Source organism: Citrus sinensis, chromosome 8 (genome assembly GCF_022201045.2).
Source record: "Citrus sinensis cultivar Valencia sweet orange chromosome 8, DVS_A1.0, whole genome shotgun sequence".
In the NCBI taxonomy this organism is placed as follows: Eukaryota; Viridiplantae; Streptophyta; class Magnoliopsida; order Sapindales; family Rutaceae; genus Citrus; species Citrus sinensis.
Window position 1 is genome coordinate 25,132,741 of NC_068563.1, and position 18,587 is coordinate 25,151,327.

The window sequence follows — 18,587 nt, forward strand, 5'->3', positions numbered from 1 at the left end:
AATTTGCCTCGAGACATTGTCTTACAAATTGATATATTATTATAAAAAAAATTGCTTTATTAACATAAGTTTTATTAACATTAGTTAAGGTTTTATTAATAGAAGTTTGATTGTTTAGTAATGAATACAAATAAATTTTCTACTATTCAAAAAGATACAAGAAAGAGGTCCTAGTTTCAATTAAAGCCCACATTTAACTAATGAGCTGGAACAGTAGGAGAGTCTTTCTAAGGAGTGAGATAACCTGAACTGCAATCTGCTAAAAGGATGGCTATGAAGAAGCAAAAGGAATGGAGTTCCCCACAATGTGAGTGGCTTAAAGCTAATGTAGACGCAGCCATTGATATTAGCAGTCAAACTGCAGGTTTGGTAATTATCATTACAGACTGATAGTTATGTGCAGCAGCTGCTATCAGAACTATAAAGGCATCATGGAGATGTGGCTTCTGCGAGGCTGCGGCTGCAGCTGCATGCGGGGGAATGCATGTTGCTATATAGACATGGGTGTCTCCATTAATTATGGAATCTAATTCTCAGGAGGCTGTGAATCTGATAAAGAACTAGAAGAGCACCAGAGCAGAAATTTTCTGGGTGCTATCGGAAATCCAAAGACTACATGAAGAAGTTCAAAGAGTTCAAAGCTCAACACACCCCCAGATTGTGTAATACTAGTGTTCAGTCACTCCTAGCTAAGTTAGCATTCGAGAAGAATGATTCTATTATATGGTCGGAGACTCTTTAGCTAAGTTATCATTCGAGAAGAATGAATCTATTGTATGGTCCGAGACTCTCCCACACTAGTTGATTAAATGAAAGTTGTGTTTGGATTTCTCGAGAGAAAAAAAAAATGACCACATACTTCATGGGATAAGAAATGACCAGATCATCAACTTCTTGGATTTATGAAAGAAATCTCAAACATCATTAAGGCGATTTATGCAGAAAAGATCGGTAAAAAGAACAACATTAAGGCAATTTATGTAAAAATGATCAATAAAAAGAACAAAGATTAGTACAAAAACCACTTTATATGATGCCTAATGTGTGTTGAGCACATAAGTGAAGTGTTCAATGAGATGTAGACCTCGCGATAGATGACCTTGTAGCACGTGTTATGCGACACAGAAATACTAAATTAGAATAGGTAAGTTACAATCAATAATATCTACATTTGGAATGCATGTATATGAAAATAAGAGCAGAATCATTAATGAATAAACGGCTATAGAAAATTAAAAACCAAATCCCAAGGAAACATTTTTAACAAAATCAAATGTACTTTTAATCTCTGATAAGCATAATAATGCTAAAAGACCAGGCAGATAACAGCTAACAAAGAAATTAAGGTGGCAGTTTACAGAGACAAACATTCGAAACAAACATATCAAAATAGGTTCAACAAATTTAAACGCATGCACATGCAGTCATCAGAACTCAAGTACTGATCTAGTGTTTTTCTTCAAATTTGATCTCCGCAGCAACATATCATTATCACCTGCCGTCAAAAACATAATTAAGAAAGCATCAAAACATAAATACTAATTAATGCTACTAAACATTTTACTATCACATAGTAAATGGACATACTGACTTAGCTAGATTCAATAAAACGTACACTTGGTCCAGAATCCAGAATTCTTATCCTACTGACCTATCAAAATGTTGCATGAATTAAAAATGATTCGAGTTTAAACTTGCAAGGGCCAGCGGTTGAAAATTTATCCTATGCTGCTTTTTCAGGCTCCATCACCTTCACTTTTTAACAACCAGCTAACCTGCACATATCAGAATAATCAAGCTAAAAAAATTAAAAATTCACTCAAAAAGAGACTTCATGCAACTTCTTTAAATTAAAAACTAATACCTTTTGTCAAATCTTTTTCTTCCACTTCCCTTCTCTTTTGTCTTTTTTCATACTCATCCAAAGATAGCATAACCTGCATATATCAGAATAAATCCAGATAAAAATAATTAAGAATTTACTTAATTGAGACTTTATGCAACTTCTAACTTAGCCAGGCTCTTTAAACTGAAAACTTACACCTTTCGTCAAATACTCTGCTTCATCATTATGCAAATAAACGTATGTTTGTATACATATATTTTCATTTTAATATTTTAGATTTAGTGATGAACAGAAATAATTATATTGTGTTAATTACCTCTTTTTCCTCTTCTTTGCTGCTGCTTTCTGCCTCTTCATCATCAATTTTTCTGAATGAAACAAGAGTCTCAATACAGATAGCTGAATCACGAGGACCCTTTGGCACATTGTTTATCGATATGGGACCATGACCTAACTTATCTATCTGGTCATACCAGTATAGGTTCCAAGCTTCATTCTCCCCATTGTAAGTGTCCACCAGAATTTTGTCTTCACACTTGGAATAAGCCAACGGTTTGACAAAGTCACAACCATCACCAAATACTCCATTCTTGCGAAAAGAATGCCTCTCCCAACTTACTGTCGCCTTTTTCTTATCATTGACAGTATCCTTCAATTGCCATATTTGACAAAAACTCCCATGGCCATCATCAACACAACTAACACATATAGATCCAGCTAATGGAAACAAAAACACAGCATATACATCTCCTGAAGTATCTATAGGAATTTTGCCACTGGAAATTTGTGCCGTTGAGAGATCAAAACTTAAAATCAGATCTTGGACATCTTCCTGGGGACCTGATGCTACCAACCAATACAACCTACCATTTGAAAAACCAGCATCAGCACAGGAGGAACCAAGATAGAACGGCTTCTCAGTCTCATACTCTAGTGCATAGCCTTCTTTGAAACTATAAACTCGAATTTCTGTTCTCTCAATGTTCCCTCTTCTCTGAATCATCCTAACCAGCTTGTAGTCATCATCAACCGGATTATAACCAAATCCATCACAAACATCATCCTTGACATCGAACTCTCCAAGCCAAAAGCTTGTTATGTGATAATTTTCCTTAGTCGAAGGGTTATGCACTGCAATGCTTCCACTTGAATTCCTCAATGCAATCAGCCCATTGCATGATCCAATAAATGGAGTATCTGTTCCTTGTTCCCAATCTGTGAAGGGCTGATCGATTTTCCTGAGTGGAATTTCCAGACTCGAGGTATTTGTTGTATCCAAGCTCCCGATAAACAACTGACCATACCAACTCTCTTCAGATGTTGAAACAGGACACACTGTATGAGTGAGAATTAAGTTGAGATTTGTGTTTGTTTCAACCGAGTGCTTCATGTGCTCCATTATGAACCTCTTGCTTTTGATTAATCCATAATAACTTTTAGAGACTGATTTGAAGCGTAATAACGTCTTCACTGAACATCTGGTGAGTACAGCCTCTTGAACATCCAAAGGAAAACTACTATAGAAACATTAAAATAAATGGAAAAAATAATCATATTAAATGATGAAAAAAAAAAAACTGAAAGGAAAATAATATCTCAAACTTTGGCTCATACCTTTGACCTTACCTCAGCTTTAGCGGTGTTATGGTAGTCAGCAGAAGGATTCATGATCTGCAAGGACCAGGATTCCAGATTCTAAAGCATTCATAAACGAATACAACTCATACCTTTGACCTTCAACATTCTCAGTTTTGTCATTCTTTCCCTCTAAATCGATGTCCCCTAATTCTTCCAATACCTGGTCCTTTTTAGAGTAAATAAAGATAAAAATAAGAATTTACTTAATTGAGATTTGCAACTTCTAATTAGCAAGGTTCTTTAAACTGAAGACTTACATATTTTATCAAATATTTTTCTTCATTATTTTGAGAATGTGTCTGTTAATTCATATATTTTCATTTTAATTTATAACATAAATAATCACATTATATCATAGAAATAACCAATTAGGCCTTGGCTAACTACAAATGAAAGGTTAGATACCTCAGCTTTAGCGGTGTTATGGTAGTCAGCAGAAGGATTCATGATCTGCAAGGACCAGGATTCCAGATTCTAAAGCATTCATAAACGAATACAAATTCTATTCCATTTCGAATCTATTAACAGCAATAATAAAAAATATTTCAAGCATAAATCGCATAACAAAGCAAAACAGAGCAGAGATCACATAACAGACTAACAGATCATAACAGAGCACAAATCGCACAAGCAAAACAAAGTATAACAAAGCCGAAAGGCTCGAAACTCACAATTCACGGCGGTTGATGATGATGAACACAGCGTCGCAGTTTTCAACAAGCCGCTGATGAGGATGAAGGTGTGTTATCAACCGTATCACAGCTCGAAGAATGGCAGCTGATGATGATGATGATATGGTGGTGGTGGTCATGATGAATAGAGCTGCGACGTCCGACGGTGGCGAAGCACCGTGATCAGGAGACGAGTTGAAGAGAAAGGGAACGTTGGCTCTGGTTTTTGAATGTTTCTATTTATATTACCTACAATTTAAATAATATTTAAATAAGATACCCGCGTCCGGGTTCCGGATCTGCCTGTTCAGCTGAACTGCACCCGGCCGGATATATTCGGGTCAACAAGTCAATTCCGGATACCGGATTTCAAAACTTTCCGGAACGGGTTAAACTGCCATCCAGCCTCTAATAAAATAATAATGTTCCTGTTACCTTTAACAAGTCTTTTTTCTAATTTTTAATTAAAAATATTTGAATGTGCATAGCAATTGATAACGAAAAAATTCAATAAACACATTAACATTTATTAAACGATTGTTTTAATTTTAGTCTGATTAAATTAATAAGTTCCTAACCATGCAATTTGAATTTGGTGTGGGTAACTTTTTCCACCTGTGAGTCTGATATATATTTTTTTTTCCGTAGGAGATTTATATTAAAATTGATATTTTGGATAAGAATTTGATGGTTGAAGTCTGAACAGTTGGTTTTCCAATGAATGTTTGGGCTCATTAAGGCCTTTTTAGCTGAACTGAATAAAGGATGTGGCGTTATTGAGTCACACAACAAGAAGGAACCCATATAAATGGAATATTCAGCCCCACCATTTTATCGCACAATCAGGGGCAGACTAGGATTTCATAATATTCCGAACTAAATTGAAATATCTATATTTAGAAATGAGCATAAAAATTTAAAAATAGAAACAAGTACATTGAATAAAGGGAGACATGAAGAATTTTATCCCTATAAATATATACTCTAAACAAAAATAATTATAAAAAAGAAAAAAAATAAAAGGCAATTCAAATATAGAAAAATTATTTTTCAATTATGAATCCTTATATAATTGGGAAATTTACAAAAATAACCATTAATATTTTATTATTTTCGTAATTAACCCTCTCAACTTTTTTCTATCAACATTAGCCAAACACAAGCCTTTCTTCCCAAATTACCCTTCTTTACAGAACAAAACCAACATTGTTTCTCCCATCTCGCCAAACCAAAAGCAGCTTTTCATTCTTGAATCATAAGCCAACGGCGACCGCAAAAGACAACTGTAAAAGTGATATCCGATCATAATCTATCCAAATTCAACACAAATCGACGTCACTTACTGGTATGAATTATTTTCTGAACTTACTGAACTGAGTCGGGTGAATCTGAATCTGGCGACAGGCTGCCTGTCGCAGCAAAACCTGTCGCACCAGGTTTGGTGCGACAGGGTGCCTGTCGCACCAAGCTTCGGGCGACAGGTTGCCTGTCGCACCCACTCTTGGAGATTTATTAAAATTGTATTATTTTAATTAGGACTGAAATAAAATATTTTTTTTTTTAATTTCAGGCTTAATGGATTCAGTTGTACTTGAATTGTGTTACGATGGTTGGTGGGAGACATTAGAGAATGGCTGTATGGAGTACGTGAATGGTAAAAATCGAGCTTTTTTGGTTGGAAAAAATTACATGTTTGATCAGTTATTGACAAGAGTATATGAGGTGTTAAAAATAAATCGTAATGACTATAGTATCACAATGAAGACAACTTTGAGGTCTAGTAACACATTATATCGTATATGTGCAATGCCCATGGATATATGTGATGATGAAATGGTGAGGGTTGTGTTGCATATGGCATCTGACGTAGCTAATTTTGGATGCATTCCTATATTCGTGACCACATCACCTCGAGTTTCGAGCGAAGGTATTGAGCCACATGTCGATACAGAAACTTCGTTTAGAGCAAATATGTCTGGCCCCGATAATGATGAAGAGGTGTTGCCAAGGACAATATCACTGCAGCAATATTACTCTCCAATCCACGACAATTATGACAACATTGATGATAATGGCGTTACGTTACAGGATGTTGGAGCAACGGTATTTCCAATAACAACGTCGTTGGAGCAACAATATTCTCCGTATCACAACAATGATTTTCGGGACAATGATGATTTTCATAATGAGACAGAGGGGGATAATGTTTGTGCAAAACCTTCTAATAATACAAGGCGGGGCACTCGTTTCAATAATGATGGTGATGATGGAGGAGCCGGTCCTTCGAATGTTCCGTCGTTTCAGGATGAGGATGAGTGTGAAGACAATACTCCTATGAATAACAGAGGCAATAGACCTATTCCTTCTATGGTTCGATCGAGAAGGAGAATTGACCCCCTTACAAGTCTTGCTCCAACTTTACCTTCGAACATGGTTGCTCCAAGCTTTGTTAGCAGTTGTGACTCAGATGATATCAGCGTGGGTAAGCTATTTGCTGAGAAGAATGAGCTTATATTACAACTACGCAAGGTGGCCTTTAGAGATAAGTTTGATTTTAAGATTGCACGGTCTACTACGACACGTTTCGAGGCTCACTGTTGTTCAGAATCATGTAAATGGCGTATTCGAGCAACTAGAAGTTCGAACGAGCAACATGTTCCTTGGGTGGTGAAGAGAATTGATAATGTACACACTTGTCATAATGAGGTATTGGTTGATGGACGTCATCAACTAAGGAGCCGGGTTGTCGGTCATATTATCGCAGAAAAATATATTCAAGATAAGAGGATTTATACTCCCAATGACATAAGAGCAGATATGCAACAAGAATACGGTGTTCAGTTAACATACCAGCAGGCATATAGGGCGAGAGAAGTTGGTCTTGAAATAGTACGCGGCAACCCTGCAGAGTCATACAACTTGCTCCCTAAATACTCTCACGTACTAACTACAGCGAATGAGGGTACAGTCACTCACCTCGAGCAGGATGGAGATGGTAATTTCTTGTACTATTTTGTAGCACTCGGATCTTCCATCAAGGGGTTTATGCAGTACATTCGGCCTGTCATTGCTGTAGATGGTACTCATCTGAAGGGATTATATCGTGGAAGCATGTTCGTGGCAACATGTCTTGATGGTAACAATCAATTGTATCCGTTAGCCATTGGGATCATGGATTCAGAAAATAATGATGCTTGGGAATGGTTTATGATGAAGTTACATGGAGTGATTGGTGATAGACCTGAGTTGGTAATTATCTCTGATCGATGCACTGCCATAAGGAGAGCCGTTCTTAAAGTATTTCACAATGCAACTCATGGCGTTTGTTTTTACCACGTCAAAGGTAACATTAAGTCACAATTTAGAATGTCCAAAGCTCTTTGGGATGAATTTGAGCCTGCCTTTATTAATGCAGCAAAAGCATATGGCCACGAGGAATTTAAGAGACAACTTGAAGGGTTGTGGATGATCCACTCGGGTGCGGCTGATTACCTAGAAAATAATGTCGGTACGTGTAATTGGGCAAGGTCTCAGTTTGAAGGTAGGAGGTACAGCATTCTTACCACCAACATCGCGGAGAGTGTTAATGCTTTCATGAGGGAACCTCGAAAATTTCCTGTTACTCATCTTGTTGATCACTTCAGGAAAACATTGCAGCAATGGTTTTATGATAGAAAAATTGTGGCTGAATCCATGACTACTCGGCTAACAACATGGGCGGATGAAATAGTCACTGAGAGGAGAACTATAGCTGAAAGAATGATAGTTCGGCCGGTGTCTCCGCATCGCTTTCAAGTTATAGGCGGTGGGCTTAAGGAAGGGTTGGTTGACTTGCAAAAGAGAACTTGCTCCTGCAGAGTGTTTCAGCTTGATCAGCTTGTGTGTGCTCATGCAATTGCGGCGTGTCTAACACACCGGGTGGATTTTATTAACCTTTGCTCGGACTTTTACACTACAGAATAGTTGGCGATGGCTTATGCACAACCAGTGGAGCCAGTTGGTGATGTGGCTGATTGGGAAGTTCCAGATGAAATTCAGGAGCTGCAGGTATACCCACCAGTTGAGGCACCGCCACCTGGACGTCGTAAAGAGCGCAGAATACCCTCGGCTGGCGAGGACGTTGACCGGCGAACTGTAAGATGCGGCCGGTGTCATGAACTTGGCCATAATCGTAAGCGATGTAAGAATCCTATTGCGTCGACTCGAAGTTAGTTGTATTTTGTGTGTTATTCGTTGGTTAAAACTATTATTGTTTTTGTGTTACGTTGGTTAAAACTGTTATTGTTTTTTGTATTTCGTTGGTTAAAATTGTTATTATTCATAAAACTTTATTTTATTTTAAAGTTCAAAATGTGAGGCATTAAAATTATATAAAATTAAGTGCGGAAATTAAAAAAAATGTAAATTTCAACATTGAAATTACTACATAGGTCTACAATATAATATCGTCATTAAATATATCAACCGCAATCTTCTTTCTAAAGTACTCGACATGACTAGCGTTAAACTCCAACCTAAGCCCGAACATTAAATACATCGTAACCATCAATACAAAAACACCGCAATCGCCAGTTCCAGGCTCTTGTTGTGGCGCGCTCTTAACTGCGATAACTTTCCATGGGTCTTCACTCCGCAACTCAGGTCGTATATTGTAGAAGCCAACATATTCCAACCAGCGAGGGAATATAACTTCAAGTGGCTTGAATTTCAACTTGTACCTTTTGTCGTCGCGAAATGTGAGTAATGAGTCATAAATCCAGACTTTATTTTTCCGAAAGTCAACTCGTGCTAGTACCCAATGCGCGCCGTCCAAGTTAACAGGGATGAGTAACTGCATATAAAAATTTAAAAACATGTTCGTTATATATGAAATTGAAATACAACAAAGAAAAAACAACTCCTCGAATATTTTCATTATAGAACATGTGAAATGTAATAAAATACATACCATATCGACATCCGTCATTGATTTTGACATTGTGTGCTGTCGCCCACACAGATAACTATTCAAGCGGTCGTCGAATACCATTGAATCGACTGCACAATTCCCGTTATTCCATAACTGATTCAAGAACACCTAGTACATAGATAACCAAGAAATGCATAAATTAATTAAACTTAAAGGCAATAATTAAAGAAATTAAATAGTATTTGTAAGTTTTGTCGGCACGTTACCCAAAAAAATGTGTCCGTATGTGTGACACGTTGGAGTAAGGCATTTGGATACTGCCGTTGTTTCCCGCTAATCAAGCGGAGATACTCGTGAATATGCTGTAGAGAAACAGAAATATTATGATTTAAAAAAAAATTATACACAAATACACAACAGTATACACCACGAGGAAAATATAAATACCTCATCGCCTAGCCATCCCATCGAAGCTGTCCCCAAAATTATTTGAAAGAATGACCGCGGGTGCTGGACGTTCCGGCGGACTCTGATATCACCAGTGAACCATCGATCAAACTCAGCAAACCAACTAGAGTCCTCCAATCCTCTCAGCGGATTTACATCCACACTCGTACTCATGTCAATCGCATGCTCCATGATTTGGGGTCGAGGTAACCTCCGGACGTTCTGTCCTCGCCTGACCGGAGGAATCATGTAAGGACTGTTATAAACATACGACAGTATGTACGCGCGGCCGAACTTACTAACGCCCGGAGGCACCTCTGTGAACACCTGCACGCTCTCCCCACTAACATCCCCGTAGAAACTAACCAATGACGTGGGCGTAGACAAATTTTCATTGCCCACGTCAGTATACACTCCATAGTCATCCGGGGCCTGTACAATCGCCAAAAAGAACATATTAAATAATTATCAAATTAAAAGTTAAACGAACATAATTATTTAATATAAATTAGCTTACCGCATACGAGCGTGCAGTGGGAGAATCCTTATTTGGACGTTTAGAAAATGTGTCGATGAAGCCAACAACGGTTTCTTTAAAATCTTTTAATTCTGACTTTATTTCATACACGTTACGATCAATCTTATCCAGCCGTCGTCGTACGTAATCATTAAACTGCTTTGTCCTCGACTAATACAAAAGAAAAAAATAAAACTTTAGAATAACAATAAAAAAATAATAACAACCAAAGTGAAAAATATCGTATATTATTTATAACCTCAGAATCCCGTGCGTCATCAGAGTTGTCTGTTTGCTGCTGGTCATCAACAGCCACCTCATCCTCAAAAGTGTCATGACGCTGCTCAAAAGCGTCATGACGCTGCTCAAAAGCGTCATGACGCTGCTCAAAAGCGTCATGACGCTGCTCAAAAGTGTCATGACGCTGCTCTGGTATTGGGTTTGGTATGTCGTCATGATCGTCATGCTCGTCCGATTGTCTTGTAACCGACGGCATCGCGTTGATTGAGGGTTGGTGCTGTATAAAGTATCATTTAAAATTACTAAATGAAAAGTCAAAAATTTCGATAAAAAAAATTTTTGTACTTACAGTATACCGACCTTATGAACCCAGTCTGGAATGCTTGGCAAGTAATCCTTCACAGAGAGCCAATATTTTCTGCTACTCTCCTTTGAATTTGGCTCAAGAGTTTGTAAAACATCCGTCTGCCATAAATTTAATTGAAAAATTTAAGTAAGTAAACCCAACTTAAATTTAGTAAAGTTAAAAAAATAAGTAATACATATTACTTACAAGACGAGATTCGTCGTTGAAGAACGAATAAACCTCCGCAAAGTTGATTCTCGAAGACGCCATAGGCTTCCATTGCAGAATGCGGGGAATCTTACTCTTCGTTTTGACGACCCATGTTGATGGTAACCCTCCGATTGCTTCATAAATCCAAGCCTACAACAACCAAAGTGAAAAATCAAATAAAACAACTATCAAATATTTAATACTATAAAACTTATTAATAAACAAAAAAAGCACCTGCACCCCAGACGTAAATCCGTAAAGATTGTATTTTTCAATATTATGATCTGGATTTTTCAACCGAGTCTTCTTAAATTTCTCGTCTTTTTCGAACAGTGCATTGTCAAGACTCTCATAAATCATTTCCCACGACAATAGACCCCATGGACGCTTTCGGAAGTACTGAATATCATCAACTTGGTCAAGCCAATCGAAATTAATTTGACAGTGATTTTTTCTTGCATTTAGTACTCTGTCCGCAAAATAAAACATCGCAATCTTTAATGCGTCCATATCGTCTATTTCCTCGAAATTCAACTCCTTAAATACGGCATCAAATTGCTTCACATTAATCTTACGATGCACACCACCAAAATACGTATTCCGTAGCCTCTGCTCGATTTCATCATTTTTTTCATTGGTATCAACACCAAATGAAAGTCCAGTAACCAAGCACCATTCGACAATTGACAAGCGAATCAAATGCTTACCAATTTGAAACCATAACTGATCCTCACGGCTATCTTCTTCATGGGCCACTTGACGCAGTAAAAGATTATGCAAAATTACCCCACTAAATGGAAAACTTCGACACTCCAAGAAATGCCCAAATATATCCTTTTTGAACATACTCAACTGCCGGTTTGTTAATTTTTCCTCGATAGCTTTTACGACCGAAGATAACATACACATGCTCGAAATTCGACCAGGAAAGTGATCAGCATAACGAAAATACATCTTGCCTACTTCAATATCCGGTGATTCTGATTTCGCCATGTATCTGTAATATTTATAAAATTATTACATTATATTTACAGAAATAAAAAATTAACTCGTAAAAAAAAAACTCTAATTTTTTGGTGCGACAGGCAAGCCTGTCGCTCCAAAAAACTCGTGCGACAGGCCCTGTCGCACCAAAAAATTGGTGCGACAGCGCCTGCTGTCGCACCAGATTTGGTGCGACCGCAGGCCGCGCATGGGCGCGCGCTGCTGCCCAGCGATGGGCGCCGGCGCGCGCCCTGCCCCCCTCCCTCCCCACCCCCAAAATTAAGCGCAATCACTCCAAAATCAAAAACAGTACTCCCAAACACCACCAACCACCACAAACATCATCACCACCATTATCAATCTCAAGCTATAACTATTATTATTCTAAAATCTCATTTTAAATTAATGAAAATAAGAAAAATGACTAACCTAGGTTTTGTTGAAGGTTGTGGATCGTAGATCGGATGCCGGTGAGAGATGGAGCCGCCGCCGACGGGGTTGATGTCGCCGCCGATGATGGGAGTTGGATCGGTTTGGGAGAGATGAGAGAAAGAGAGTGTTGGGGAAGAGATGAGGGAGGGGTATTTTGGACTCAAATGTTGTTTAATGGCTAATGTTGATAGAAATATTTTTGGGGGGTTAAGATGAAAAAAAGCAAAGTTTTTTTGGTTATTAGTGTAAATTTCCCCTGAACTTCAGGAGCCTTCGACACAAAATTAAAATAAAAGTACAATAAATTAATCTTCTTCTGGATGTCATCTTCGATTTTATTTGTGTACAAAATTTGATGAGTGTGAAACGCAACCACTCAATTTCAAATAAAGAATCTGTACACGAGAGTAGGTTACGTTTATTATGGTTGCATGTCTAATGAAAAGCACTGATGTTTAGCCAAATGTGCGAGAAATTATAAAATACATTAAAGTTAATACAATGACTTAATGCATGTATGATATATGTATTTAAATTTTGTATAACTACCAATTGAATTCTGATTCTTCAAAATAAATGCATACATGTCATAACATCTGTCGATGCAAATTTTTGGTCAACCAGAGAATTAAATAATGGCACAATATAATAAACGAGATACTGGAAATTTACGTATTTCAACAATTGGCCTACATCCCTGGGTATATAAAGAGTAATTTTCATTATTGGAAAACTTTTTTTTGTTTCACCATTTACTTTTCCCCCTCAATGCATCAAGAGCTCTTTACTCATAATACAATTTAGGGCATCTTAAGTCCTCCACAACTCCTTGTTTTGATTAGTTTTTATCACTTAATTTAGAATTTTATTTGATGTCAATTTTTATCTCCTTCTGAAGTTGGATTTTACCTATATCAATATTTCTCTCCATCTTAAACTAGCTTTAGGCTTTAAAAGCTTCTATATCCTTCTTCTAGGCTTAGATAATGCTCTAACTATCGGATCCTTGTTGTTGGATTCAGTGGTTGGTCCCTCCTCCTCCTCCTCCTTCTTATTATTATTATTTAATAAAACTCATCTCCCACATACGTGTTCTTGTGCTATCGTGCTTTCTTATAATTGTGCTCTTCTACAATCATACTTATTTGACTTAGTAAGTGCTATCATGTATCATGCTCTGCAGTTGTGCTTATTTGACTTCATGCTCTCATGTTCTAATATAACTCTTCTTAATTGACTTATCAAGCTTCCTATTAAGCTTACATGCTCTCATGCTTTCATATAGTTGAGCTTAATTGACTTATTGATCTTCTTACTGAGCTAGCATGCTCTCGTGCTCTCGTGCTTATATGCTCTCATATCCACTTGCTCCCATGTTCCCATACTCCGGTGTTCACTTGCTCTCATGTAATTGTGCTTAATCAACTTATTAAGCTTCTTATTGATCTTGCATCCTCTCATGGTCTCATGCTCACATACTTCCATGCTCTCGTGCTCTCATGTCCACATTCTCACATGCTCTTATGTTTGCATGCTCTCATGTAGCTATGCTAAATTGACTTATTAAGCTTCCTACTGAGCTTGCATGCTGCCATGGTCTCATGCTCACATGCTCCTATGCTCTCGTGCTCACATACTCTCATGCAGCCGTGCTTAATTGACTTATTAACTAAGCATGCATGCTCTCGTGGTCTCATGCTCACATGCTCACATTATTTAACTTGTCATATTTTTCCTCACAACAACATGATTTATTTATTGTATGGCTGATATGATATCTCAAATGTATTATAGAGTTTCTCCAAATGTCCAACCCAACAGTAATTCTTTATTGAAAATAGCCTCGTCATATTTCTTTAAATGATTTTTATTTTTATTTTCTTTTACTATTGACAATGTTTAACAGATCAAAACTTTATGAAGATAGCTAATATGATATGGACGTTATAACACACATCCATCAATTATATACGCCACTCAAATAAATTTTGCGGCATGTAATCGACCTTTGGGAAAAATAAAATATTAAAGAGACTAAGAATTGATAAAATATTAATAAAAATGATGATAAATCAGTGTTAATCCACCAGTATTCCTCTTGCTTTTTTTTAAGATTATATCTAAAATTTTTAATTTATGCTAATAAATTCGAAATAATAAAAAAATACTTTCAAATAAATAAGAAAATAGTACAGTATAACCTCTATAAATTAATAATGTCGGGACCATAAAAATTTATTAATTTAGAGAGATATTAATTAATCAATAAATTAATAATTTATTAATTTATAGAGCGTGTTCACAATACAAAGAACTAACATTTAATTGAATGAAAATTCATTGTATTTTACAAATATAATCAATAGAATTTAACTAAATTCATCAAATAAATAATGTATTAATTTACAATAAACTCATATTTTAATAAATTGACATAGTCAGTTACATTTGTAATTTCACATGATTTGTAATTTCTATCATTATTAATTTATAATATAATTGGGACCACATAGTTATATAGGAGTTCTCAGAAAAAATTATTATCTTATTAATTTATCGAAATTATTAATTTAGCTTCAGGGCCCAAGTCGGGACCGCAAAAAATTATTATATTATAGAGATTATACTGTACTTTTATTTTTTTTAAGCAAAATTATCTATGCACCACATTTGTTTTGTGATATATGCATTTAACTACCACAAAATTTTGACATATTTTTTGCACCACCTGTACTCCTAAACTTGTATAAGTTAACCATTTTGACACTAAAAATAACTATTTTACCCCTAAATGAATTAAAAAACTATTTTATTCTACAAAATTTTGAAAAATAAAAAAAATTTAATTACAAGAATACCTTTAAATTCAATAAAACAAATAAATCTCAAAATATAAGATGATAAATTTTAAATGAAATTATAATTATAAAAAATTAACACCTTATAATTATAATTTTTTGTAATTATAATCTCATTTAAATTTTGTAATTAAATTAAGTATAGGGAAGTTTACAAAAATTAACATAGGTAGAAAAGCTCCCTATAATTATTGTAAATTTTTCTATAATTAATGTTAAGAAACTTCTCCATACAAATTAAATGAATTATAATTAAAAAATTAACATATTGGATTTGAGGTTTATTTATTTTATTAAATTCAGGGTATTCTTGTAATTATCATTAATTCGTTTAAGGGTAAAACGGTTATATGTTTTAGTATTAAAGTGGTTTATTGATACAAACTTAAAAACAAAAGTTGTGCAAAGAATATGTCAAAATTTTGTGATGATTAGATGTACATATGACAGAAGAAAAGTGATACAAAGATTATTTTTTCTTTTTCTAAGCAGGAAGATTAAAGGTCCAAATTAATTGATTTTTTATATGAAAGGTCAAATTAATTGCTCTTTTAAAAGTCCAATTCAAGTGAGTAGTTATATAAAAATTGTTTAAAAATTATTCGGCCAAACTCTTGGATAGACCAACAATTCTACTTTTGTTGCGGCTGTCAAAGGAGATAAATAAACAATGAAGAACTGAGGATTAGGGGTGGGTAATTTTCAATTCGGATTGGATTCGGATGAAGTTCGTCATGCAGTTGGTATATCTTTACAAACCCTACATGTTTTTTAAGGGCGTGTAAGTTTGCATAAATATTACATTGGATTAGAATATTGAGTTTTTGCTGAGTACTGAATTATTGGTTAAGATTTATTTTTAGTTTTATTTTTTATATTTTTACTTTTTAAATAACCATTAATTTATTACTAAGCAAATAAATAACTTAACATTGAATCTTTATCCTATTACTTCTATACTATCAAATTTTTACAGTTATTTTTTAGCAAGTAAATTTAACATTAATTTCTATGGTATAACTGGACAGCTTTTGTGACGCAAATTCGGAGAAGTGGCGAATGGCACTGAAAGAGAGTGACATGGAGCTGGATTCATTTAATTTCGATCCAAAGAGGCAAAGAGCATTGATTGGGAAGATTACTTTTTAAATACTCACATCCCCGGCGTTTTGAGATATCTAGTTAAATCGTGAGGGAAGCAAGGACTTGGCTTGCGATAAGGATCTTCTTTTGGGCACTTGATATCTTTTATTTCCCTTTTCTTAAGCTGAAATTTTTCTCGTCAAGCGAGAATTATTATTGAAAAAAAAAAGTATAAGGGTACGACACAGCAAGTATAGGGAGACACAAAGTGAGCCTTGCCCTTGCGCATACACGTAATGGGTTTGCCCAAATAAAACTAAATTCTGTATTTGAGGGACGAAATCTTTCTTCTACTATCATTAAAGTTTAGGCTTCATGTTGTATTGTTGTTTAGCCAAGCTTAAAAACTGTGTACATATTACATTAACAATTTTTGCAGAAAAGATGATTTAGTGAGCACTAATGCCTATTATAAGGTCATGAGTAATTAGTCATGTGGCAGAATTTTATAATTCCCATGTGGTATTTGAGTTATAGACTAATCAAATGTTATGTGGCACTATCGTTCACTATAGGGTAAGTATTATTGCCCATACTAGGTCATTGTTCTTTTTTAATCTTTAAGAAAAAAGAAAAAAGAAATAAATAAAGGGAACTAATTAGATATAAAGAGTTGAAGGCACAAGTTTGAGTCTAACCACTAATAAAAAGTAGCTCTTATGGTTTTAACTTCCTTCCTCTTAATAGATAGGATAATTAAAACTTTAATTTTTCTCATATTAATAAGTCGGGGTGAATAGGAGAATTTTGTTGTATGTGATTCAAACCACCTTTCTATTTATCTAAAATGCCCACCAATGGGTCTTTGGTCCAGTGGGAGAATCGTTGCACTTACAATGTTGAGTGCAGGGGTTTGAGCTTCCATAAAAGTATTATGAAGATTAATTTCAGTCCTCTCTTGATTATCAAATAATTGAGTGGAGTCAATCTATCATTCACGAAATATGAGGGGAGTGGGCAATCCTCAAATATTAGAGAGGGTTTAAATAATATGGGCAGCACTTCAGAGGAGTACATGACACGAAAAAAGTCCTAATTGTTGTATAAAATATTTGTAAATATTAATTATAATATCTAATGTAATATTAGTAGCAGTCCTGTATAACAGTATTAAAAAAAAAAAAACTGCCCAACAAATCCATAAACTCATTGGATTATAGGTCGATAGCTCACACTACAAGCTATGGACATAGATTTGAGTGGTGCTTATTAGCACTCCCTCCTACTAAGTACTAAGTACTAACCTCATGAAGCCCCTTACTTGAATTTACTGTTTTATCCATGTGCGAAATTACATGAAACCCCACATATTTCATATTGTGCGAACTCTTTACACCCACCAATTGTGTAGTCAGCTTCTTTTTATTTTAATTTTTATCATCATCTTTATAAATAAAAAAAAAACAAATGAAATTACTGTCGTCGTCATCTCTTCTTTCTAAAGGTTAGCGGGTTATTTATTGAATAAGCAAAGTGCCATTAGAAACTAGTATTCAATTTAGTGTCTTTAAAGGATATGAAAGAGAGGGGGTGTTGAACGGAAATTTTGTTGGGCTAGAATTTTGAAAGTTCAACTCGGATCCATAACAATTTTGTTGGGCTAGAAATTTTGAAAGTTCAACTCGGATCCATAAAAAATTGTTATTATGGGTTGCTTGCGTATATTATTATGATGGGTTGCTGTATGATGCTGCGATAAAACTCCCAACATCAATAGTGGAATTTTTGTGGACCGTTGGATTTCATCCAATGATCCATAATAATTAAACAAAATAAATAAAAATATTAAAAGTTTACCAATTAGGTAGGTCTTCACCAGTTAAACCACTTGAATTAGAGTTAAACGAGGATTAAGAAATCATATTAGGTAAATAGGGTAGAGAAATAATAATTATAATAACAATTCTTTTCTGTTGTTCAATTATCTAATAACTCAAATAATTTTTTTTCTTTCCTCTCATCTCAATCTCTTTTTCTATTCCATATACAACTTAAAAAGTAGAAGAAACTAATTCAAACACAACAATTAAAGGTCATAGAATTCTGATTGTTTAATAGTTTATTCAAATAAATCTGATTATTTATATTTTGTTTTATATACGGTATAAGGATTATATTGTTTTGTTATCATAATTATTTTACATTTTTTCTTATTTAATCTAATGGCACCCAATCCTACTCACCAAATATGGCGCAGGGCCGAAAGCCTGGAAGTTGCCACACTATCTATGTAGAACTATTGCTTTGGAAAATCCTCTAGCTAGTAAGCTAATAACTAATTAGATACAAATAATGAAATAAAACAACGAATACTGTATTTATACTTTTTGTTAATCTTCCAAATGC

General features: G+C 35.1%; 3 protein-coding genes across 13 annotated transcripts; all 3 read right to left on the reverse strand.

Moving 5' to 3' along the window:
* Positions 1-1,246: 1,246 nt before the first annotated feature.
* On the reverse strand, positions 1,247-4,580 carry LOC107178320 (F-box protein CPR1-like). Of its 11 annotated transcripts, none has more exons than XM_052431736.1 (7): positions 4,156-4,580; positions 3,890-3,934; positions 3,574-3,644; positions 2,163-3,363; positions 1,865-1,937; positions 1,699-1,775; positions 1,247-1,495 (listed from the first exon to the last, which is right to left on the reverse strand). In XM_052431736.1, exons 2-6 carry the CDS (start codon positions 3,929-3,931, stop codon positions 1,771-1,773), a joined length of 1,392 nt encoding a protein of 463 aa, XP_052287696.1. In that variant the 5' UTR covers positions 3,932-3,934; positions 4,156-4,580; the 3' UTR covers positions 1,247-1,495; positions 1,699-1,770. The 11 variants fall into 11 exon arrangements, with proteins under 11 accessions (XP_052287696.1, XP_052287694.1, XP_052287697.1 ...); XM_052431734.1 differs by having other exon boundaries at positions 1,652-1,775; positions 3,574-3,650; XM_052431737.1 differs by having other exon boundaries at positions 3,890-3,958.
* A 3,941-nt stretch (positions 4,581-8,521) lies between these two features.
* On the reverse strand, positions 8,522-10,749 carry LOC127899184 (uncharacterized). The gene is made up of 7 exons (XM_052432416.1): positions 10,629-10,749; positions 10,288-10,545; positions 10,029-10,199; positions 9,512-9,943; positions 9,331-9,426; positions 9,104-9,232; positions 8,522-8,986 (listed from the first exon to the last, which is right to left on the reverse strand). Exons 2-7 carry the CDS (start codon positions 10,522-10,524, stop codon positions 8,588-8,590), a joined length of 1,464 nt encoding a protein of 487 aa, XP_052288376.1. The 5' UTR covers positions 10,525-10,545; positions 10,629-10,749; the 3' UTR covers positions 8,522-8,587.
* A 27-nt stretch (positions 10,750-10,776) lies between these two features.
* Positions 10,777-11,431, reverse strand: LOC127899185 (uncharacterized). Its single transcript, XM_052432417.1, has 2 exons — positions 11,059-11,431; positions 10,777-10,974 (listed from the first exon to the last, which is right to left on the reverse strand). The coding sequence occupies exons 1-2, from the start codon at positions 11,332-11,334 to the stop codon at positions 10,792-10,794; spliced, it is 459 nt and encodes a 152-aa protein (XP_052288377.1). The 5' UTR covers positions 11,335-11,431; the 3' UTR covers positions 10,777-10,791.
* Positions 11,432-18,587: the final 7,156 nt, after the last annotated feature.